This window comes from Ursus arctos, unplaced genomic scaffold (assembly GCF_023065955.2).
Source record: "Ursus arctos isolate Adak ecotype North America unplaced genomic scaffold, UrsArc2.0 scaffold_8, whole genome shotgun sequence".
NCBI lineage: Eukaryota > Metazoa > Chordata > Mammalia > Carnivora > Ursidae > Ursus > Ursus arctos.
Genome location: NW_026623100.1, coordinates 51283625 through 51308929, shown reverse-complemented (window position 1 = coordinate 51308929; position 25305 = coordinate 51283625). Strand labels below are relative to the sequence as shown.

At 42.7% G+C, this 25305-nt stretch overlaps 2 protein-coding genes across 2 annotated transcripts in view; one reads left to right on the top strand and one right to left on the bottom strand.

The window, feature by feature from the left end:
- Positions 1-257: 257 nt before the first annotated feature.
- On the bottom strand, positions 258-4411 carry MTLN (mitoregulin). Its single transcript, XM_026516470.4, has 2 exons — positions 4049-4411; positions 258-3483 (listed from the first exon to the last, which is right to left on the bottom strand). The coding sequence occupies exon 1, from the start codon at positions 4353-4355 to the stop codon at positions 4185-4187; it is 171 nt and encodes a 56-aa protein (XP_026372255.3). The 5' UTR covers positions 4356-4411; the 3' UTR covers positions 258-3483; positions 4049-4184.
- Positions 4412-24609: 20198 nt separating this feature from the next.
- The window catches only part of LOC113242252 (uncharacterized), a 32341-nt gene continuing 31645 nt past the window's right edge, over positions 24610-25305 (top strand). Inside the window, exon 1 of the mRNA XM_026480232.4 lies at positions 24610-24785. Within this exon, the coding sequence (XP_026336017.3) occupies positions 24711-24785 (75 nt within the window). The 5' untranslated portion in view covers positions 24610-24710. The remainder of the gene's footprint in view (positions 24786-25305) is intronic.

Sequence of the window (25305 nt, the reverse complement as noted above, 5' to 3'; positions counted from 1 at the left end):
TACTTTTAAGTGCTATTATAAGAAGTATGCAAAATTCATTTATGAAATCCTTATTTATTTTAAATATGTAAATATGTAAATAAGTAAATTAGAAAAAATATTCTATATCTGATTTATAAGGATTTCCATATTTTAAATGGAAGTTACAGGGTCATGAATATAATTCTATGTTGGTAAAAATAAGCAAAACCCCTATATGTGTGTGTATATATAAGCAATGGGGAAGGACACAAAAAAGCTTCTTGTTGTTCACCTCAAGTGGAAAGATGACTTTAATTTTATACATTTTCTACCATACTCAGGATTATAACCATTTATTCCTTTGAGTCTTGGATCAGCATCATAAACATCACCCAGGAGCTTGTTAGGAATGCATTTTCTCAGGCCCCACCATAGACCTACATCATCAGAACCTATATTTTAATAATACCCCTGTGTTTCATGTGCACTTTTAAGGCTGAAAAATACTATTTAAGTATTCAGTGTGCCATAGGGATGAGATTACTTAGTTGCCTTTTCCATTAATTTATATTTCTTTGGATTTGTAATGCTCAGCATAGTGACCTTAACAGTACTCATTGCTTCTTTCTTGTTATCCCTTGATGCCATGACTAAGTGATGTAGGAAACAAAGGCAAAGAAAAATTAAATTTCCTTACTACGTACAGGCCATTGACAAGTCTTTGAAACAGGCAGCGTGACTCCCTAGGAACTCAGTTTCCTTAATGTTAATAGTTTGCTAAGGGCAAAGGACAATCTTAGCCTGATCCCCAGGATCCTGTGAGTCTACTTTAACATATAAAAATTACTTTGGAAACTTCATCTCTATGACCCACTGATACACATCTGAAGGGTCTCATGATTGAGTTTTTACTAAACAGTAATAAATGACCTTTTCCTAGCAATAGGAAACCTTGTTTCCAAAATTCCTTAGAGACTTACCCTACCCCTAACCCCCTCCCAACTTGGAAGTATATAATTGCCACTCCTCATGACCCCAGTGCAGCTCTTTCTGCCCATGGGTCCTGTCCCCATGCTTTAATAAAAACCACCTTTTTGCACTGAAGACACCCTAAGAATTCTCTTTGCCATCAGCTCCAAACCCTAACGTCTTTCCTACATCAAAAGTAACCTAAAGCAAGAAAGTTTTGCAGTGAGATAGCTGAAACCAAGCAAAACATGGTGACTTTTTCTCCTGAGATTAAGCTATTTTGTAAAACTCATTATGATTTTCTTCCATCAGTGTGTTAAAATGAATATCAACTTTGTATTGCTCCCTTACAGGGGACACAAAAAGAATTTAATAGCTTTTGAGAGACTCATTATGTAGAACTAGTGGAACCAAGTAGTTACGAGCCTACTAAAAAGGGATTACAGCAGAGAATAGAGAAAGTTGGCTAGTTCAGGATCTTAAAATAATCCACCTCAAAATATAAGTGTCAAATATATGAGCACCTTGGTGGAAAGCAGCGGTTGGACCTGTGGTACAAAATGTTTAAGGCACTGGCCTCAAAGAGCTTATGAGCTAGGGTGGACTAGAATCATGAAGCTGTACCACCTACACTGTACACATTGCATTTGAGTTCTTGAGGATTATCCAATGAAAACACCCACTAGGCAGTCTAAGTTTGAAGCTGGAAATAAAAGGATCGGGTGCGACAGAAATGTCTTAGAGGGGCTTCTGCTTGGATAGGATAGTTAAGCCTAGGGGCTGGTTGGGTAATCAAAAGGAAAGGACAGAGCAGAGGACCAAGGATTAAAGTTGAAAGAACTTGGAAAAGGAAGCAGTAGTAAAAGTTTGGAAACTTGGGAAGGTTTTAAATTATTAGGGAAGCCTGGGAAGAATTTTAAAGGAGAAACTGGCATTATCAAATACTCTGGAGGTGAAAATTAAGTATTCAGAAATGGCCATTAGATAACAATAGCTCTAGGGGTGCAGAGGGCGGACTGCAGCAGGTTAATGGGTAAAATATTTAGGAAGAAAGTGATAGTGGACCACTTTTTCTAATTAGCAAATGATGGGGTCAACTAAAGATTTTTTTAAAAAGTCAAGATCTGGGGGCGCCTGGGTGGCACAGCGGTTAAGCGTCTGCCTTCGGCTCAGGGCGTGATCCCGGCGTTATGGGATCGAGCCCCGCATCAGGCTCCTCTGCTGTGAGCCTGCTTCTTCCTCTCCCACTCCCCCTGCTTGTGTTTCCTCTCTCGCTGGCTGTCTCTATCTCTGTCAAATAAATAAATAAAATCTTTAAAAAAAAAAAAAAAAAAAAGTCAAGATCTGTGCATGTTTGTAAATAGAGGGAAAGCAGGGAGAGACTGCAGATGCTAGATAGAAATGGTGTAGTAGAGAACAAGGAAGGTCCTTGGGAGGGGGAGGCGAAGGTGGGGGTGAGATGCAGAATTCATCTTCTCTTCTGAGAAAGAAAAGCTAATGAGATAAAGCCTCAAAACCAGTGGTTTTTCAACCTCTGCTGGGCACCACAGTCACCTGCAGAGCTTTAAAAATCCCAATCCTCAGGCACCCTCCAAACTACATGAACCGAAATCTGTGGGGAGTGGCATGCACAGATCAGTATTTTTAAAGCTCTCTTGATGATTATATTGTGCAGCCCTGTTGAAAATCGCTGCCCTCAACAGAGCTATTGAGGAAGAACAATGAGGGAATTCCCACCTAATGGCCTTTATCTTCTCATATGGTTCAGAAGCAAACTGTAGTCCAGATGGGATGAGCTCTAAGAACCAACATTTTAGTCCTTGCATTCACAAAATGAAAACAAGAGTTGGGAGTAATAAAGCATAATGGCCCCAGTAAAATGGAAAATTAAAAGCTTTGTGTGGAAATAACTTTTCTGAATTTTCTTATGTTAATATGGAGCTGCTATTAAATGTGCTGAGACACAAAATTAATCTTTATAAGAATGAAAAAGGACAGTGTTATAGAAAACACCTCTTGCAAATCAAAAGTAACCAAGGACTTAGTCACTTACTCTTGATTTTTAGATAATAGTTGGAATTTATCACTAAGCTTTAGTCAAGAAGGTTTTTCCTTTAATATATATTCTATAATGACATATAAATGAAATTTTTGCCAGTAATAACTGGAGTATGTTGTCACTCCGTACTTGGGGCATATACGTCACCCTTAACTCAGTTATTTTTACACAGTCCTTGCCTTCCTGAACAGGTCCAACAGTTAACAGCTGGCCAAAAGGATTCATACAGTCACTAGGCCAACTCTGGTTTGCAGTTGTACCAAGGAACTGGCATAGATTAAGAAAGAAGACACCTGCTCAAAAACAATAATAGATCTGTTCTGAGAATCCAGATCTTTTGATGAAGTAAACTGCCTGGCAGGAAAGATACTCCTTTCCTTTTGATAGAAGATTCAAAGATGTTTAAAATTTTTATTTTGAAAATAAAATTGACTCATAAAGTGCAAGGAGAAATTAGATCTGTCCAGTGCTCTATATCCATCGTCGACAAACTGCTGGAAATAGAAAAGAGAAAAACAATCAGAAATATATAAAAGTTAACTTCAAATTATTCTATTGTGGAGTAAACTATGAACTGTAAGATTCAGTATTACAGATAATTAAATTTTCACAGCTCTGATGGTAAAGCTACCACTAGATGGAAGGCTCCTAACTTCCAGGCCACTGGTCTTTCCACTTTACCAGGCTGCCAACAACCAAAGAATTCAGATTGGAGATTACAAAACATGAATGCAAAGATGTACTATGGTCTACCAGGGATATTATCGAAAAGAATGATAAAGGGGTAGGAGGTGGCAGGCCTCCACGGTCCGTTTTCTTTCTTCCTTTCCTTTCCAGTATTTTCCTTTTTGAAGTTTAATGTCAAGGTGCAACAATGTTGCACGTGGTAAGACATTCCCACTAAAGGCACGCAGTGAGCTGAACTAGGACACCACAGTGCAAGTTATTGGGGAAAACAAACCCTCACCTCCTGTGAGGCATCCACAGGCACTCCTACCCCAAGGTATTCGCTCGCTCCCAACGTCTCCCGTTACTCTCCGCCCCCTAAGTACTACTCACCGGCTCTCCAAAAAGAGCAACGCGCACCAGGAGAGTATGAGGCTACGGTGGCTCATACCGGAGCCCTGCCGGAGCCCCCGAGTGGGCGAGGCGAGGTGGGCGCGCGGGGGCCGGCGGGGGCAGACAGCGCGGGGTCTCAGGCCAGGTCCAGCTTCTTCTGAGTCGTCGCCAGCTTGTCCTGCAGCCTCCGCTTCCTCCAGTCCAGGTAGCGCCTCCGTAGCCGGTTCGCCTGCCAGCCCACGAGCACTCCGGAAGCGAAGGCCACCAGCACAGACAGCTGCAGCGTCCGCTCGGACACGTCCGCCATGGCAGCCGGCGGCGTGCAGCCCGACCTACGGCGCGGCGGCAGGGTCAAATGGCGTCCCACGTTCCCCGGCGGAGCGCGCGGCGGTGCGTGCGCAGCGCGTCCTGCGGCGCGTCCACTCAACGCTCAGCTTGTCCCTCTCGCTTTCTGCCGAAGTCTGGCTGGCCTGTGAGTGTCCCCGGCTTCCCCTCCTCCGAGCGGCTACAGTGATTATTGTTTATCATTAGACAGCTGTTGTTTTGCCTTATTAGCTAACTTCAGTGGTGTGCCTTTCCAACCTCATTGTCCGCTGAATACCTCTTTGTATTTTCTCTCAGCAGTAGACTGCAAGCCGCATTTGTAACTTGATTTACTGGTAACCCATTAAAAAAAAAAAAAGAAAAAAGAAACAGATGAAAATTATTTTAATAATGTATTTTGTTTAGCCCAATATATACAAAATGTTATTTCAACAAGCAATCAATATAAAAATGATTAATGGGATATTTTATTCCCTTTTTTATACTAAATCTTCGAAATCTAGTGATTTTATAATTAACGGCATATCTCAATGGGAACACTAAATTTTCAGTGGAAATACTTGATCAGTAAGTATCAAGGTTTCATAAAAGTTCGTTGAGAAGTTAGATTCATATATCCAGATTGTTGCAAAGACACATAAAAATTTTTCCAATAACTGAGTTGAGTATCAGTTTTTAAATTTAATTTAAATTCATTAAAATTTTAGAAGAAGTTCAAAATTCTTTTCTTCCATCACACTGGTCACATTATGGGGCTAGTGGCTACAATAGTGGGCAGCGAAGTCTAGAGGGATGTACTGTGCCAGACCTAACACTGGATCAGAATTGTTGGAATGGTAAAAAAATTCTGATGATAAAAGTCATTGTGGTGGACAGACCCTAAGGCGGCCCCCGATGATTTCCACTTCCCAATGTTCACGCTTTTGTGTAATTTCTTCTTGAGTGTAGGCTTGACCTGTGACTTGCTTCTAACTAATAGAATAAAGCAAAGGTGCTGGGATGTTACTCCTGGGATTCCTTTATGCTGTATAACATTTCTTTTTACAGGCTGATGAGTCTCCTTGTGGGCTTGAAGTGAGTGAACATGTTGAAGAAGAAAGGACTGCAGGTGGCCTCTAGAAGCAGCAAGATGCCTCCAGCCAACAGCAAAAAACTGGAGCCTTCAGTTCTATGGTCCAAGAAAATTAACTGCCCACAACCTGAATAAGCTTGGAAACAGAATCTACCCCAGTTCACCCTCCAAGTAAGAACATACACAGCCTGGCTGATATCTTGATTGTAGCCTTGTGAGAACCTAACAGAAGACCATGTGCCTGGACTCCTAACCCATGAGTGGCTGATATTATAAATGTGCATTGCTTTAAGTCACTGTTTGTGGTAATTTGTTACACAGCAGTAGAAAACTAATACAGTCAGGAAAGAGAGACCAGCATGTAGTCTGAACTCTTAGATTGGGGCCTGACTGACATATTAGCAGATGGATTTTCATACTTGAAGTAGAATGCATCTTGGCAGAGAGATGATAAAGACGGTATTGGGTCCAATATGAATTCACATCCGCCTTGGTTCATGATCATTTATTTGGCAAATATTTATTGAATGCTGCAGGAGGCATTGGGAATGTAGAAGTGAATACAGCACATCTGCCCTCAGACAGCTTGGTGCAGAGTGAAAGATGGAAAAATAATTATGACACATTCTGATGAATTGGAATATTTAGTTAAGTATGAAGCTTAGACTTAAGAAGAAGAAAACCCTCTGGGGCGCCTGGGTAGCGCAGTCGTTAAAGCGTCTGCCTTCGGCTCAGGGCGTGATCCCGGCGTTCCGGGATCGAGTCCCACATCGGGCTCCTCTGCTGGGAGCCTGCTTCTTCCTCTCTCACTCCCCTGCTGTGTTCCCTCTCTCACTGGCTGTCTCTCTGTCACATAAATAAATAAAATCTTAAAAAAAAAAAAAAGAAGAAAACCCTCAGAAACATTCTCTCCTATAATCCATCTAATCTATCAACCAAATCTGTTGGTTGTATTTTCAAAATATGGCCAGAATTAAACCACTTCTCACTACTCCTCACTTGATGGCTACCACTGGTTCCAAGCTGCCATCATCTCCTACCTAAGTCACTGCAATAGCCCCCTTCAAGTTTCTGTGCTTCTGTGTCTGTCCACCACATTCTGTTCTCCATGCAGCAGCCAGAGTGAACCTTGGAGGTCAGGAGTTGGATCCTCTCACTCTTCTGCTCAAATCAAGGCCCCAGCAGTGGTCCACAGAGCTCTGCATGCTCAGTTTCTCTCTAATCCTTACTTCTCTCACCGATGTGCTCATTGTTTCTTGTGCTCATCAGGCCTGCTGCTACCTAAGAACATTTGCATGTGCTGGAGCGCCTGGTGGTGGCTCAGTAGTTTGAGTGTCCGGCTCTTGATTTCAGCTCAAGTCATGATCTCAGGGTCCTGGGATCGAGCCCTGCATTGGGCTCCCCGCTCAGTGTAGATTCTGCTTGAGGATTCTCTCTCTCTCTCCCTCTGCTCCTCCCCCCAATTACACACACACACACACACACACACACACACACACACACAGTCTCTCTCTTTCAAATAAATAAATATCTTTAAAATAAAAGAGAACATTTGCATGTGCCGTCCCCCTGCCTGGCATACGCTTCTACCAGGTGCCTGTATAACTCACTTCCTCACCCCTTTTAGGTTCTTGTCAACTGCCACCTTCTCAACAAGACCTACATGACTGTTTAAAAATCACAAACGAACCAACCCCCACTCTCTGGCACTCCTGATCTCCTTTTCCCTGCTCTAGTCTCCTCCTCCGTAGTATTTATAGCCTTTCCCCTACTGTAGGATTTACAGTATTTATTTGTATTTATTACACTTACTGTTTATTGCATGTCCCCTGCTACAATGTAAGCTACTCAAGGGTGGGGATTTTTGTTTCAATTGTATACTGGTGGATCCCAAGTGCCTGCAATAGGGACTCGTACCTAACACACAGTCAGTAAATATTTGGGGTTGATGACAGCAAGGAGTAGTCAGGGGAGTCTTATATGTGTGTGTCTGAACTGGCTCTTGAAAGGTAAGTAGGATCACCAGAAGAAATGAAATTTCCCTGGATCTCAGTTTTTTCATTTGTAAAATGAAGAGTCTGGTATGATTCAGTAGCTCTAAGACATTTTTTATTTTATTTATATTTTTTAAGTAGTCTCCATGCCCAGCACAGAGCCCAATGTGGGGCTCAAACTCGCAACCTCGAGATCAAGGCCTGAACAGAGATCAAGGGTCGGATGCCTGACTGACTCAGCCACCCAGGTGCCCCAAAGACCATTTTTAAATCCAGTGTTGGCAGCTTGAAGTCGTGTGCTTGGGCCACTGGTATTATTGCAAATTTGAAACTCACTTGGAATTCTTACCTCATCCCTAAGTGGCCTTTGGGCTAAAAATAAACCAGATCATGTGCACATGTATACTACATCAAGCCTTGAATATGGGAAAACCTTAGGTGACTAGAGCTGGCAGACACCATAGGAATGCCCTTATTTTAGCAGGAGGAAACCCTGGCCAGCGGGGAGAGCAGAGCTGCTGGGAAGGAGGCAGGGGTGTAAGATTTTAAATCCCTTTTAAAGAGTCAGTGTGTCCCTGCCTTGAGACTGTATTTTTCCCCAGGGTGCATTCTTTCAATGGAACATTTTAGTAGATTTGATAATGGTCAACTAGCTTTGAGGTGATGATTAAATTTGGATTAACAGGCTGAATAGTTAAGTGTAATGAGTTAGTTGATTACATGAGTGTCTTCTGAATGATACATTAACTGCCATTGTTGAGTTTGCTGTTTGAAGTACTTGCCCAGGGAAAAGGTTTGCCATTTATAGTATTAGACCTTTATTGCTTATAAATTCATTTAAAGTGTATAAATGGAATTGATTTCCTCTGCAACTCCAGGACCCTATGCAACAAAGCAGTCATTTTATACCCTAAAGCCTCCAGAAAGGATGAAACTTTGCCATGATTAACATGTTAACATGGATAACATTAACATTCATCCCCTTAGGTCCTTGAGTTCTGGCCCAGAAGAGCTCTGGCTGGGTCTGTTCCCTGGAGCCACAGCACACAGCCCTGTGTGTCAGAAGTTTTAACTGCCGGGGGCGCCTGGGTGGCACAGCGGTTGAGCATCTGCCTTCGGCTCAGGGCGTGATCCCGGCGATCTGGGATCGAGCCCCACATCAGGCTCTTCTGCTATGAGCCTGCTTCTTCCTCTCCCACTCCCCCTGCTTGTGTTCCCTCTCTCACTGGCTGTCTCTATCTCTGTCGAATAAATAAATAAAATCTTTAAAAAAAAAAAAAAAAAAAAAAGAAGTTTTAACTGCCAGACCCTTTGTTTCCCATTCTCTTCCCCTTGAGTTTTTGGAAGTGGGAAGAAACATTCTTGTGTGAGTGGGTGTCGTGCTGAACTCACTGACCTGCCTCCACCAGTACACACGCCAAGAGGCTGGGACTTAGGCGAGGTGGGCAAGCGAAGTGAATGCGCCTGGTTGTGTGATTTCCAAGTGAGAATCATTTCCTCCCTGGTGCATAGGCAAGAATGAAAGCAATACCCAGGGGAAACGTGAGCCTTGATCCTTCTCTGTGCCAGGAGCTGTCGTGCATTTCTGCAAGTCGACCTCTCTGGTCTGTAATCCTGGAGACATGCACAGTTGAATGGCCTCCCATGATCCTTTCCGAAAGAAGAGGAAAATCCTTCTGAATAAGACACCAGCCTGTCTCCTCGTAACTCTGAGGTAAGTGGACATCTCTAATTCACTCGTTACTCCGGTAGGTATTTCCTGAGTGCATACCATGTGCCGGATATTTAGTGCTACATATTCCTTGCAGAGCCAGTCTCAAGGATCTCCTGTCTAGGGGAGAGAATGACGACAATCAAATCCTTGCACAAATAAATATAGCATTACAAACACTGATGAGTGCTTAGATGAAAAAGTACTGTGTACCATGCTGGAGGGAACATAGCAGAGCCTCGCTGTGGTTGGGAGGACGGGAGTTGTCAAGAAAGGCCTCAACAGACTTTGCCGACAGGACCTGACGTGAGACAACACAGAAGCAGGAAAGGGAGGGAGAGGCCTTCTCTTGGCCGAGGGGATGTATCTGTGACTGTTGTGAGGCTTCAAGAAGCTGACTCAGCGAGAACTGGAGTGGCAGGAGTGGAAGAGAGGCAGGAAAAGTCGATAGGCCTTGCAGGCCATGTCAAGGGCTCTGGATTTTATTTGGAGTGAAGTAGGCAGCCATTTCTGTGAGCAGGGGACTTGCATGGTTCTCTTAACATATTAATAAAATTAATCTGATTTCTGTTGGAGAATGGATCAGAAGGTGCCATGGATGGAAGTAGGGAAACTACTGCACTCATTTAGACAAGAGACAGTGGCGGTATAGTCTGGTAATGGATGTTTGGCAGATTTGAGGTTGGCCGTTTTTTCTTGCAGCGATATAAAGGTGTTCCATTATCAGTACTATAATAGAATTTAATGGGGACCACTGGTAGCCACACTTGTGGGGAGCACAGCATAACAAATACAGTAGTGGAATCACTATGTTGTACACCTGAAACTGATGTATCATTGTGTGTCAACTTCAATTTAAAAAAAAAGAAGAAGAAAAAAAAAGCTGTTCCAGTTGTCTTCTGGCTTAATTTTATTTAATTTTATTTAAAATTTTTAATTTTTTAAATTTAAATTCAGTTAATTTACACATAATGTATTATTTTAGAGGTGGAGGTCAGTGATTCATCAGTCTTGTAATACCCAATGCACATTACATCACATGCCCTTAAAGTCCAGCACCCAGTGACCCCATCCTCCCACCCCCCTGCCCTCCAGCAACCCTCAATTTGTTTCCTATGATTAAGAGTCTCTCATGGTTTGTCTCCCTCTCTGATTTCGCTTGCTTAATTTTAGAAAAGAAATTTTCATCTGTATGTAAGAAATCTTGTCTTCCTCTGGCTGATTTTAAGACTTTCTGAGGAGATTTTAACAATTTGGTTATGATATGTTTTGTATAGTTTTTCCAAATTCATTCTGTTTGGAATGTGTCAAGTTTCTTGAATCTGTGGGCTTAATAGTTTTCACCAAATTTAGAAGACTTTTGACTTTTTTCTTCAAATCTTTTTATGCCTCCTTTTTTGGGGGAGGAGTCCAGTTACATGTATATGACAGTTTGATATTATTCCATAGTTCATGGAGGTGTTTTTCCCTCCTTGTGCAGCAACCTCATTTCTGGTACTTTGCCCTTCAAATTCCAGCCACATCTTCTTTCCAGAACTCCAGTCTCCATTGCCTCAACTCAGCAAGACTCTGAGCCAAGCTGTGTTTGGTTTTGCCCTCCCTGCACTATGCCCTTAGAAACCCTCAAAACTCTTTCCAGGAGGTAATAGGGCAAGAATAGGGCTGATCTCATGTGTTTCCTTTCTTTCAGGAGTCTCAGTTCTGTTCTCTCTGTTGTACCCCCTCTGAAATTGATTGATGTCTTTTATCCACTTTTTAATAATTGTTTACAGTGGGAGGGCAGTTCCTATAGCTGTTAATCTTTCATGGGTAGAGTGGACGCGCTTATATGTTTCGTGTATTTTGGTATGTTTATTTGGTTAATGTTTGGCTTCTTATAGTGGACTGTTGGTGGGAACCATTTTTATTTCTGTTTATCATTGTTTCTTCATAATATGTGCTCAATCAATACTTGTTGAAAGAAATTATTATTTTTAGATAAAAATTAAACATTTATTTGTAATGAAAAATTGCAAGTCATAACTTTAAGAAATTGACAAATACCATCAACAACACAAAATCCAGGCAAATAATAAAATGTTACTATTGTACTTGAGAAAGAGGGCACTCATTACTATCTAAAACAAAGATATTTTGGATTTATTTCTTTGTAAGCCAGTCAGAACTATACTTGTAAAGCACAGTCTCTATCAGCAGTGCAGAGTGTTGGCCTTATACAGGGTCTTGGGACACACAGAGTTCAGGGAGCGGTGGGTTTTCAAAAGTGGTAATGTTTAGGGATTTTTTAAAAACTTTTAACTGTGAAAGCAAGTGATTCATTGATGACTGGCTCACTTGCAGAAGTTTGCCCATTGAAAGGAAGCTCATGCTGATTGTGTGGTTTTCAGAAGTGTAATTACTGATATGATGTTGTCATGGATCGATCAGGATGCATTTAAAACCGGTTATAGTAGTTATTCATTGTTTTGGTCAGATAATAATTTTTTGGAGGAAGATAGAAAAATTTTTCCTCCGTCTTTCTTTTTAATCTTCAATCCATTAGAATTGCAGGAAATACTCTAGGAATTGGGCAGAGTTCTACCACTGTTATTGATCGTTCTTGAAGATGAGGTTTCCTTTCCACAAGTCTTGATTATCAGTTGAGTATCAGTCAACATGTTTTCATCTTGTTTTGTCTTTGATTGATGTGCATTTGTGACTCTGGGCAGCAGACGTTAAAGAGCTTTAGGACAAACACAAATAATTAAGAATATTATAAGATGGGGCTGGAAGGCACATAGAAATCGTGACTCAGTATTTCCCAGGCTTGAAGACAAATCCCACCAACTTCCTGAGTCTACTCTGAGTAGCCAAGTTTTTCCCTTAAGTTTTCCCTTTTCCCTTAAGTTTGGTTATGGGTTGTTCCATCTCACCTGTGGAACAAAATGTAGGTAAATATGGAGTGTGAGCAATAGTGCAAGCTCCAAGGTTATTCTACTCTCCGTAACTACTGATGAGCTCTAAGGGCTGGACTCATTTATTAGGTCAAAGTGAGGTTCCAGTTGTCGAGGATCACCTCAAGTTGGGCAAATTTTATAGGCAGGATCATAATCATCAGGAGGCTATTTACAAAATGTTATTTATGCCTCCAGAAAAAATAATTAATTGCTACTTTCAGAGTGTTACAACAAAGAACAGTATATGAGAAGGCAAAAGGAACAGTATGTCATAATTAGTTAATTAAATAGCAGAAAAATGCTAGGTGATCTCAGTTAGAAGTAAGAGCTATTCTGCATGTGCTAACCATCAGATTTAAGAGTTGCAGCACAAGATCTGAAGATGTGTCTACTAGTTCAGGTAAGGCTTCACTTGCTCTAAGACAAATAGGATATGCCTTAACTACTGGAGCGAAAGACGGGTTAATCCTAGGCCATGGATTTTCGATGTGTGCTGTGTGCTAATAGCTTTAGGTCGTGATCTAACCTTTCCTTTTGTGTACACACAAAAAGGAAGTTTTATGATAATCTGGGAAATGCAGTTTAGGTAATTGTAGATGGAAGTTGTGAGACCATAGAAAGCCTTTTCCATTGCTGCTTATTCCGTTCCATGAAAGAGGTTCTAAAAAGTGTGACTTAGTCAAATGGTATGAAGTTCTTGCTATTTCAGAAAAGTTTGGTACCCACTGTGCATAATACCCAGTTAATCTCAGAAGTCCTTCTGTCTTCTAGTGGTGGGTTTTGGGAAATTTTGGCTCATTTGTAATCTCTCCTTAGATACTGTCTTTCCTTCAGCTGACGTGTCTTGGCCAGGTCAGTGAGCAGATACTCATAGCGAGTCTTAGAATCATCCACATCAGGGGAACCTCAGACAAGGTCATTTATATGTAGGATCAGAGTGATCACCTATGGAATAGCAGATCCTTAGGGTCTTGGGTTGTTTGGGTTTTTTTTTTTTTTTAAGATTTTATTTATTTATTTGAGAGGGGGAGCATGAGTGGGGGTGAAGGACAGAGGGAGAGGGAGAAGCAGACTCCCCACCAAGCAGGGAGCCCAATGCGGGACTTGATCCCAGGACCCTGGGATCATGACCTGAGCCAAAGGCATATGCTTAACTGACTGAGCCACCCAGGGCCCCCTTCCTCTCTTAAAGTCTTAGTTTAACTAAGATGAGGCTTCAGTGAATTCCTGGGTCCAAGTGAACTATTACTTTTCCCAAGTGAAAGCAAGTAACGTTGACTATTTTTGTCTACCAGGACACTGAACAAAGACAAGTATAAATCAATTATGGTGAGGAGAGGATGATGTTTCGGTTAGACATTACTAGGAAGTGAAGAATAACTACTTTTCTAATTGCACACAGATTTCAAACAAATCTATTCTCGACCATTTGGTATTTTAACAGTGAAGCAGATGCATTACCTGAACTGGTACAAGGCAGAATGAGTTGGTTACTGTAATGCTCACCAGCGGCTGGTCTTAGGTCTAACTGGGCAATCATCCTCAATGACTGTAATAGTCCACACTTGGCATAGGGCTCACCAAGAAGGATAGAGGTCAGGATACGGTGTTCTGACCTGGCAGTCTGCTGTGTTTCTTCAGCAGTAGTCTCCTAGCTGTGCACAGAGCTGTCCAAGTGGATGCTTAAATGTGAGAGAATGAGATCCTAAAGGTGGGGGTGATAGCCAAGCTCATGTCCCAACTAGGAACCAGTGTCCTGCACGTAGTTCTGCAGGCAGAGCTTCCAGGGCCACAAGTCCCAGTTACAAGTCACCATACCCGGGGAAACCCAGAGGCACGGCTTCCCGCCAGGCATTTACACACCAGTCAGAGGAATTTTACCAGTCAGGGCTCATTTTTACCATAAAGAATGTGGAAGTCCCAGCTCTGTGAGGTTTCTAGGGAAAAGGGGCTAGAAAATTAACTCAAGGTCAATTTTGCCCGTACAGAGGATTTTTGTTAACCTTTGCTTACAGGTACAGTTGGCGTAAGATCTTTCTTTGCTTCAACATTTAGAAGATACTAACATAGAACAGAATAAATTCCAGCCTAAATATGGTGAATTGATTTTTGACGAGGAGGGCAGTTTGGTAGGTGTAGGATGGTCTTCAGTAAATGGTGCTGGATAATTGGACATCCATAAGTAAAATATGAACCTTGAACCTCAACTCATACCGTGTATAAAATTAATTCAAAACATATCATAGGCCTAACTACAAAACATAAAGCTATGGACTTTTAGAAGAAAACATAACAGAGAATCTTCATGAACTTGGGTTAAGCAAAGAATTCTTATTATGATACCAAAAGCACGATCATTAATTGAACTTGATCGAAATTACACAATTTTGCTCTGCCAAAGGTACTATTAAGAAAGTAAAAAGACAAGCCAAAGACTGGGGAAAGTATTTAAAAATCACACACCCAATAAAACCTGTATGCATAATACACAAGGAGCTCTCAAAACTCAACACTAGAAAACAGCCATATAAAATTGGGAAAGATTTTAACAGGTACTTTACCAGAGAAGATAAACAGAAGATAGGCACCTGAAATAATGTGCAGCGTCCTTAGTCATTAGGGACATGCAAATTAAAACCGTGATGAGATAACACTACACACCCGTTAGAACAGCTAAAACATTTTTCAGATGACAATACCAAGCATGTTGTCTGGGGTTCTGAGAAACTGAAACTCTTATACATTGCCAGTGGGAATGCAAAATGGTATAGTGACTCCGAGAACAGTTTATCAGTCTTTTGTAAAAGTTAAACATGCACTGACCTGTTGACCATCCCCTTCTCAGAAATTTGCCCTAGAGAAATGAAAATTTATCTTTGCCCCAAATCTGTACATTAATGTTTTTAGCACCTTTATTCATAGTAGTCAAAAATTGGAAAGACCCACATGTCCTCTCATAGGTGAATGATGAATAAACTGTGGTACATCCATTGTATGTAACACACCCAGCAGTAAAAGGGAATTACTCTGGATGCACACAGCAACAGGGATGAGTCTTTAAAGCATTTTGCTGTGTGAAAGGAACCAGACTCAAAGCATTAGGATTCTGTGTATATGACACTCTGGAAAAGGCAAAACTATAGATTGGAGAACAGATCAGTGGTTGCTGAGGGTTCGGGAAGGAGAAGGACTTGACCACAAGGGGGTAGCACAAAGGAATTTTTGAGGGTCACGAAGTTTCTTTATCTGTATCTGTGGTGGTGGTTACTCAAATTTATGTGTGTTAAAGCTTAAAAAATTACCAACTTTTTAAAGTTAATTTTATATGTTAACTTGAAAATAAAAAACAAAAGACAAACTTAACTAATTTGAAATCATGTCCACATGAAACCTGCACAGGAGTATTTACAGCAGCTTTATTCATTACTGCCAAAACTTGAAAGCAACCAAGATGTCCTTTAATAAGTGAAAGGAGAAGCAAGCTGTGCTCCATCCATACAATGGAATATTATTGAGCAATAAAAAGAAATGAGCTATCAGGCCATGGGAAAACATGGATTAACCTTAAATGCATATTGCTAAGTGCAAGACGCTGGTCTGAAAGGCTGCATACTACATGATTCCAGTTACTTAGCTTCTAGGGAAGGTAAAACTATAGAGACAGTAAGAGATCAGTGGTTACCGTGGGTTTGCGGGGAGGGAGATGTGTTGAGTAGGTAAAGCATAGTGGATTTTTTCGGGTGATAAAATATTACGTATGATACAGTAATGATTGATTCGTGGCATTAGGCATTTGTCAAACCCCATAGAATTTTACAGCATAAAGACTGAATTGTAATGTAAATGCAGTATTTTTGAAATTTTTAATTGTGGTAAGATGTATGTAACATTAAATTTATCATTTTTACCAGTTTTTTAAAGATGTATTTATTTATTTGAGAGAGACTGTCAGCGGGGGTAGAGGTGGAGGGAGAGGGAGACAAGCAGACTCCCCACTGAGCAGGAAGCCCGATGTGGGGCTCGATTCCAGAACCCTGAGATCATGACCTGAGCTGGAACCAAGAATCGGTTGCTTAATGAACTCAGCCACCGAGATGCCCCCATTTTTACCATTTTTAAGTGGCATTGAGTACATTCACAATGTTGTGTAGCCATTCCAACTCCATTCCAATATCCATTTCCAGATTTTTTCATCATCCCGAACAGAAACTCTGTCTCCATTAAATAACTCTCCCTTCTCCCTTTTTTCCAGCTCCCAGTAGCCTCTATTATACTTTCTATCTCTGTGAATTTACCCATTCTAGGTACCTCATATAAATGGAATCATACAGTATTTGTCCTTTTGTGTCTGGCTTATTTCATTTAACATGTTTTTAAGGTTTATCCATATTGTAGCATGTGTCAGAATTTAATTACTTTTTGCAACTAAATAATTTCTACAGATTATGTAAATACCACATATTCTTTGTTCATTCACTGACAGATGGGTTGGGTTGTTTCCATCTTTTGGCTATTATGATACTACCATTGTGAACATTGGTATCCAAGTATATGTCTGAGTCCTGCTTTCAGATCTTTTGGGCATATATCTAGAAGTGGGATTGCTGGATCATATGGTAATTCTATGTTTAGATTTTTGAGGAAACCCCACTGTGTTTTCCATAGAGGTTGCCCCATTTTACATTCCTCCTAACAATGCACCAAGATTCCAATTTCTTCACTCTTGCCAACACGTGTTATTTTCCTTCTTTGTGTGCGTGTGTGTGCGTGTGTGTGTGTGTGTGTGTGTGTGTGTGTGTAATAGCCATCCTAATGGGTGTGAGGTGGTATCTCATTGTGGTTTTAATTTGCATTTCTCTGATTAGTGATGTTGAACATATTTGCTGTGCTTTTTGGCCTTTTGTATATTTTCTTTGGAGAGAAGTCTATTCAAGTTTTTTGCCTATTTTTGTATTGCGTTGTTTGCATTTTCTTTGTTGTTGAATTTAGTTGCTCTTTATATATTTTAGATATTGATCCCTTATCAGATATATACTTTGCAAATATCTTCTCCCATTCTGTGGGTTGTCTTTTTACTATCTTAATAGTATCCTTTGATGCACAAAAGTTTTACATTTTGATCAAGTCCAATTTACCTATTTTTGTTGTTGCCTGTGCTTTGGGTGTCATAGTCAAGAAATCATTGCTAGTCAAATGTCATAAAGGTGCCCCCCTATGTCTTTGATCCATTTTGAGTTCATTTTTGTATGTGGTATGAGGTAAGGGTCCATCTTCATTCTTCTGCATGTGGATATCCAGTTGTCCCAGCATCATTTGTGGAAAAGACTGTCCTCTGTCATTGAATGGCCTTGGTTCTTGCTGAAAATCAATTGATTATGTATGTGAGAGTCTATTTGTAGACTTTGTTCAATTCCTTTGATCTGTCTGTTCTTACGCTAGTACTACACTGATCACTCTAGGTTGGTTGTAAGTTTAAAAATCAGGAAATGTGACCACATTGGGTGTGGAGCCTACTTAAAAGAAAATCAGGAAATGTGAGTCCTCCAACTTTGTTCTATTTTTGATTTTGTTATGGATATCCTCCTGAATGCGAAATGGTATGTCATTGTGATTTTGATTTGCATTTTCCTAATGATGAATGAGGTTGAATATTTTCGTGTGTTTATCAGCCATTTCTTCTTTGGAGAAATGTCCTTACCCCACTTTAAAAACCTGGGTTCCTGTGTTTTGTTGTTGTTGTTGATGATGATGATGAGTTGTAAGAGTTCTCTGTATTTTGAATACTAGACCTTATCAGATACAGGCTTTCCCCACTATCCAAAAGCAGAATATTCCTATGAAATCTGAAATGGTGTAAAGTGAAGAAGCAGTTACTATTAATTTACAGTTGACCCTTGAGCAACATGGGGTGAGGGGTGCCAACCCCCCGTGCAGTCAAAAATCCATGTATAACTTTTGACTCCCCAAAAGGTAAGTACTAATAGCCTACTGTTGACTGGAAGCCTTACCAATAATATAAACAGTAAACACGTATTTTGTATGTTATATTATTATATACTGCATTCTTACAATAAAGTGAGCTAGAAAGAAGGAAATATTATTAAGAAAATCATAAGAGAAAATACATTTCCAATACTATACTGTATTTGTCTCAAAAAAATCTGCGTATAGGGACGCCTAGGTGTCGGTTAAGCGTCTGCCTTCGGCTCAGGTCATGATCCCAGGGTCCTGGGGATTGAGTCTCACGTTGGGCTCCTTGCTCAGTGGGGAGCCTACTTCTCCCTCTGCCTGCTTCACCCCCTGTTTGTGCTTTCTCTCTCTGACAAATAGATCAATAAAATCTTAAAAAAATCTGCGTGTAAGTTGGGCCCACACAGTTCAAACCCACGTTGTTCAAGGGTCAACTTATATGGAAACATTTTTGAGTGTTCCTAGACTCCAAAAATAACCTCTTAGTCTTTTCGGATACCTTAGGACACATTTTGCTAATGGATGCACAAAATAAGTTGAGATAAAGCATATATGCTCGAAGACATAGTTCAGAAGTATGGCGGCTGGATGCTGAGATGCTGAGTGTAGTTCCGAGGGAACGCATCTGGTGGCGCCACTCTTGCTGCTCAGGGTACACGCAGTGTCTACAACAGCTCACGGCAAAACCGATGCTGAATGCTAGTTTTGCTTTTCATCTTTTTTATAAAATTGAAAATCCTCTTGGGATTTCTTGCGGTTAGTAAAAACAGGTACTAATGTAGGTCTTTCAGAAAAGCTAAGTGGCCTGATGAGAACTTTCAAAAAGCAGAGGATACCTGTGTATGATTTCAGATACAGTATTTTCCTCCATTCTGTGGGTTGCCTTTTCACTTACTGAATAATGTTCTTTCAAGCACAAAAGTTTTCAATTTTGGTGAAGTCTAATTTATCTCTTTTTTTATTTATCTCTTTTTTCTTTGGTTGTTTGTGCTTCTGGTGTCATATTGGAGAAGCCATTGCCAAATCCAAGATCATAAAGATTTGCCCCTATGTTTTTCTTCTCAGTGTTTTTATAGTTTTAGCTTTTAAATGTAAGTCTTTTATTCATTTTGAGTTAATGTTTGTATATGGAGTGAATTAAGTATCCACTTTCATTCTTTTACATATAGATATTCAGTTGTCCCAGCATTATTTGTTAAAGTGAATTGTCTTTCCCCCACTTAATGGTCTTGATACCCTTATGAAAAATCAATCTTCTTTCATTTTTTTTCAGTAAAGTTTTATTGCTTTCTATGAAGAGGTCTTGCATATATTTTTTAGATGTATTTTATTTTAAAATTTTTAATATGGAAAATTTCAAATATATACAAAAACAGGTGTACTCATCACTCATCCCCACAACTCATGGCCAATCTTATTACATCTTATTCTTACACATTTCCCTACCTCCATATTATTTTTATAAGTCAAGTTTAGTGAAGTGTACTTGACATGCAGTAAAATATACCCTTTTTATAATTCGTTAAGATATGCCCAATGTATACAGTCACATAAGCCAGCATAATCAAGATATAGAATATTTCCAACACCCCAAAAAGTTTATGACCCCTTTACAGCCAAATCCCTTCCTTCCGATCCCAGCTCCTGGAAAACACCAGTTGGATTTATATCCCTATAGTTTTGTCTTTTCTAGTATTGGGCCTCAATTTTGTTTATAAAATTTCTCAATTTTTAATAGACCGGTGTTTTAGACAGCAGACTTTATTTTTGGACTCTCTCATGGTCCAAAGGATACATAGCTAGGTCAGACTGGAGCTCTGGCAACAGCCCTTCCGCTTGAGGGAGAATAAACAAGTGACCATCTTCCCATCAGGGCACAGGCAAGATGCAAAATGGGGCTCTGGGCCCCCTAAGGGAGGGGAGGAGCCTTGAGAAAATAGTATCCTTTGGGAACAGCCTTCCACATCCTCTTTTCTGTGGTTAATTGCAAGGTATTGATTGAAACCATGTCATACCACTTCTAAAAATTCTCTCTCAACAAATACTTGTTGAAAAGTTTCTATTTTTCAGGCACTGTTGCAGATGTTTGGGAAATATTCGTGGACAAAATAAAAATTTCCACCCTTATAGACAGTAAATTCTATCAGGCATAAACAGACACTAAACAATAAACCTAAGAGATTAAAAATTATATGGTACAGTAGAGGTGATAAGGGCAAAGCAGGAAAGTAAAAGATCAGAAAAGGAGGGCAGCAGGAGGGCAGGAGTGGATTGGAGAGTTAAGTAAGACAGGGCCTGTCTCCCTAAGAAAGTGGGATCTCAGCAAACACTAGAATAGCTGGGTGCTGGGGAATGAGTAACCCAGGCTGAGGGAATGGTTGGAGCTAAGGCCCTGCAGAATGTTTGAGAATCAGAAAGGAGGCCAATGAGGCTGGAGCAGAGTGAATAAGAGAAGGAGAAGGAGATGGGGTCAAAGACTGAGCAGGCCTTGCTGGTGTATTGTCTCGTAGATGAGTTGAGAAGATTTGCCCTCTACTGTCAATGATGTTGTCTTTACCCACATGTCCTGATTCCTGCATTGCAGTGTTTACACTGCACCAAATCTCATGCAATTCTAGGAGATAATTGGCAAATAAAATTAGGCAGAATCCTTGGGTTAAATATGGACTGACTTTTTCTCTACTGAAACTACCTAACAGCTACTTCTGTACAGAGCAGAGCGATAATTCCCAGCCTTTGTGCCAGTAGATCTGGGTTTGTGATCTTAGTGCGACTACCTTCAAGCTGTGTGGCCTGGGGCAGGTCGATTCTCCTTTCTGAGCCTGTTTTCTTGGCTCCAAAGTGGGGATATGGTAATTAGTACCTGTCATGGGCTTCACTGTGTCCCCTAACCAAATTCATATGTTGAATTCCTAGCCCCCGGTACCTCAGAATGTGACCCTATTTGGAGTTAGGGTCTTTGCAAAGATAATGAAGTTAAAGTGAGGTCATGAGTGTAGGCCCTAATCCAGGACTGCTGACTTTATATGAAGTAGAAATTGGGATGCAGACATGCACAGAGGAAAGACCACGTGGGGACACAGGGAGAAGGTGGCCGTCTGCAAACCAAGGAGAGAGGCCTTAGGTGAAACCAACCCTCCAACACCTTGATCTTGGACTTCTAGCCTCCAGAACTGTGAGAAAGCAAATTTCTATTGTTTAAGCCCCCTGGTCTGTGGTATTTTGTTATGGCGGCCCCAGCAAACTTATACAGTACCCCAAAGTTACTGTTACAGGGTGCACGTTTTGGTAACCGGCGTCTAAAGGCTGTGCTTTCTAAATCTGTTTCATTCTTTCCCTACAGAGGTGCATTCTCCCCACCAGCAGCGATGCTGGCAGGAATAAACATTCTCAGGCGCTATTACCAGAGTTTTAAATTTTTCCATTACAGAAAATATTTTTTTCATTAAATAGGCAAAATTGTTGATTTTACCGTATGCAAACATGTGAAAGTACAATAGAAATATAGTTAAAAATGAAACCTTGTAGGAAAGTATACAAGGAAAAAGTATCTCTCCCTTTAAGCTTCTACTCTCTGCTGTGTGCTCAAAGGTAGGCACCCATGGCAGTTTACTTACGTATCCGTCGGGGAACATATTTAGGTCATTTATCAGAAAGTATAGGTAAATGCATCCTTTAAAAAATTTCTACAAAAGATACCAACCTCTGTGGAGGGTACTACTCTCCCATTTAATATCTTACAGATTTTTTTCTTACCAGCCATACAGATCAGCTTCATTCTGTCTCCTGGGCTGTATAATACAGCTTACATAATTCTAAGTTCAAAGATCAGATGGTTCTGGGGAGGAAGGTGCCAAAAAGTCTTTCCACGAGGCCATCAGAGACCTGGCTGCGTGCACCTCTCTGCTCTGCCACCTGCAGCATCAGCTTCACCTGAGGCTGGCTGCAGGATGCTCGCCAGTGGCTGTTGGAAATTATGTTTTTTATATTACATTCATAGGACAAGGGCAAGGAAGAGGGAGAAAGAAGTCACTCCTTGTGGGCCATAGCTTCTTTTAGGCAGGCTGAGCTACTACTTTTAGGCAGACTGATAACTGTTGCTGGGAAAACACCCTGTAGAGATTTGCTTAAGCCAAGCAGGATCATCCTCTAGTGGGAGATGGGATGGAGGCCTAACCGAGTCTGGGTTCCTGGGTGGGTAGGGTGTGGATAGGAGGGCGGGGGTCAGCAGTGTCTGCAGGGGAGAAATAATCTCATTTGCACAGAGCTGCGTTCAAGCATGTTCATGTGTGTGCAGGTAAAGAAAGATGTAGAGAAGGATGTTCACCCAAACTGGTTAATAGTTGTCGATTAGTTGTTTCAACTCTTTACAATGAATACATTTACATTTTACCAAAAAAAAAAAAAAGCCATTTTAAAAGACCTGCCATTAAACAACCATTCCATAAGTCACCACTTGAGATAGAAATAGAATAATTATCTTTTTTTCAAGGGTGTGCAGAGTTTTATGCTGATCCTCACAATAAACATTTTTTAAAAAGATTTTTATTTATTTGTGTGAGAGAGAGCACAAGCAGGGGGAGTGGCAGGCAGAGAGCTTCTCACAGGCTCCCCACTGAGCAACGAGCCGGATGCAGGACTCGATCCCAAGACCCTGCAAGCCAAAGGCAGATGCTTAACTGACCGAGCCACCCAGGCGTCCCTCACAATAAACATTATAAGAATTATTTCAGACATCCTGTAGACATGGGTCATTGGGTACAAGCTGGTATGAATTCTGCTTTGCCCTTTCACCTGCTTACCATATGCCTGCCTGTTCAGGAAGTGGGGATTCAAAGATGAAAGTTTCCTGCCCTCTCCTCTGCCAGGTGCTTGTCCTAGTGGGGTGGGACAGCATATACAGATAGAAGAACTGAGGCACCATGTGGTCATTTTCATGAAGAGCATGGGACCACAGAGAGGAAGCGATCCGTTGGCTGGGAGAAGTGGAGGAAGGGCTTTCAGGGGATGTGACATTAGAATTGTGTGGGAATAATCAGAGGAGGTGGGCAGTGGCAGACACAGTGCCTGGCATGCCCATGAAGGGACTGGGGCTAGATGGTGCTCTCACAGCAGGCCAACCTCATGGCTAGAACTCAACTCTGGCATTGAAGGGCAGGCTGGTGTCCTGTATTCATTTTCTATTGCTGTGTAACAAATTGCCACAAATTTAGGAGTTTAAAGCAACATCCTTTTATTATCCCATAGTCTTACAGGTCAGAAGTCCAGCAAGGCATGGCTGGACTCCATGTCCTGCGTCTCACGTGGCTGAAGTAAAGGTGTAGGCAGGGCTGTGTTCCTTTCTGGAAGCTGCAGTGGGGGTGGGGGGGGATTTGCTTCCAGGTTCATTCAGATTGTTGGCCAAATTCAGTTCCTTGCATTTCCCTTCTATCTTCAAGGCAGCAGCATCCTGGCCAGGCACATGGAACCCTTCCTGGGCTTCCAATCTCTCACCTCCCCTTCTGCTTTTCTCTGATGCTGTTAAGGGCTCATGTGATTCCATTTGGGCCAACCAAATTATCCAAGATAATCTCTGTATTTTAAGATCAACTGATGAGTGACCTGAATTACATGTTCAAAATCTCTTTTGAGGAGTAAAGTAACAGATTCATAGTCCCAGGGAGTAGGATGTGCAATCTTTTGGTAGGGGGTTGGGTAGGAGTGGGGCAGGATTCTGCTTGCTATAGTTTCTGAGTTGGACCATGGTAGCCATCAATACCTAGCACAGAGTCCGGATGGACCACCTAAGAGGATACCGTGCTTCCTGCTGGGTGACCAGGGCCAGTCCCAGCCCTGCCAGGCCGCCTCTTTCTCTGGGAAGGGTCAGTGAAGTTGATTGGTACTGGGTCCGGGGCCACGGGCCCTGCTGGCCAAGACTCATCTAAGAATTGGCCTCCAGTATTTTATATGTATTGTTATAATAAATTCATGACCAACATTTTTAAAAAATCAGGAACAGTCTCATGAAAATCTGCATTTTTGCTTTTTCTGGAAAATTCATCAATTCTGGCAACGCTGAGTTCCTGGCCAAGCTGGAACTGGGGGCACCATGGGGGAAGGGAGGAGGGTCTGCGCCCCCTCCCCAAAAGTATCTGCCCTAGGAGGCCCCACTGAGTCCACACCCAGGTTTCCCCGGGGTCTCCACTAGGAGAGGAAGGGAATCAACATTTACTGGGCCCTCGCCAGTGGCAGCCACTGAATATATATATTAACTCATTTAATTCTCAAAACAACTATTTTACTGGTGCTTCCATTGCACACGGTGGGGGCCTTATGCCAGGGGGGCCTCTAACCCACGCCTCCACCAGCCAGAGCTCGTCCCTCGCGGCCCCTCGGCTGCCCGCTCCCGCCCGCTCCGCGTACCCGCCCCTGCCTCCGGAGCGCGGCCGGGAGGCCGGGCGGGGAAGGGGCCAGAGCCTGGAAGACCGCCGCGCCCGCCGCTGGTCCTCCGCCCTCGGGGCGGCCGCGGGCCGTCCCCGCCGTGGGCCGTCCCCGCCGTGGTCACGTGAAGGGCCGAGCGGAGCGCGCCCAGCCCGGGCCTCCCGGGGCCCGAGGACAGAGTCCGCCGCGGCGGCCCCGACGCTCCCGCATCCCGGCCCGCCGCGCCGTCGCCGAGATGCCTGGGGCTGGCCGAGCCGCGGGCGTGCGCCGCTTGCACCCGCAGCCCTCCGAGGAGCCGCCCGCCCAGGAGGTAAGGGGGCGACGGCCACCGCGCTCGCAGGACGCCTCGAGGGCTGGCGGCGCGCGCCGACGGCAGAGTCTCCGGTCCAGAGCTTTCCCTCCCGGCCGAGCGCGACTCCGCGCAAAACCAGCGCCGGCTGCTGGGAATAAGGGCCCCGTGTAGGGAGGCGGGCGAGGAGCTCCTCCGCCGCGGGGCTGACTCCGTCTTCTGGGCCGCAGGAGCCCTGGCACCTGGGCTGCTCCGCTGGGAAGCGCACAGGCGGCTGGAGCTCTCGGGATCCGCGCCCCTGGGCCGCAGCCCTGCACGCTGGAGTGGGGGGCTGTCAAGTCCGCGCCCGCGCCTCCTGAGCCCACCCGGAGCCGCCTCCCCCGGGCGGGGGCAGAGCTGGAACGCGCGCCCGGGCTCCGTGTTGGGGGTCCGGTGCCAAGTTAGCGCGCCCCTGCGCGTCCCGGGGTCTAGGGTGGCCCGTGCTCGCCGCACTGTGCTCCATGGCGGCAGGAAAACATCGGAGGGTCCCCCTGCAGGGAAA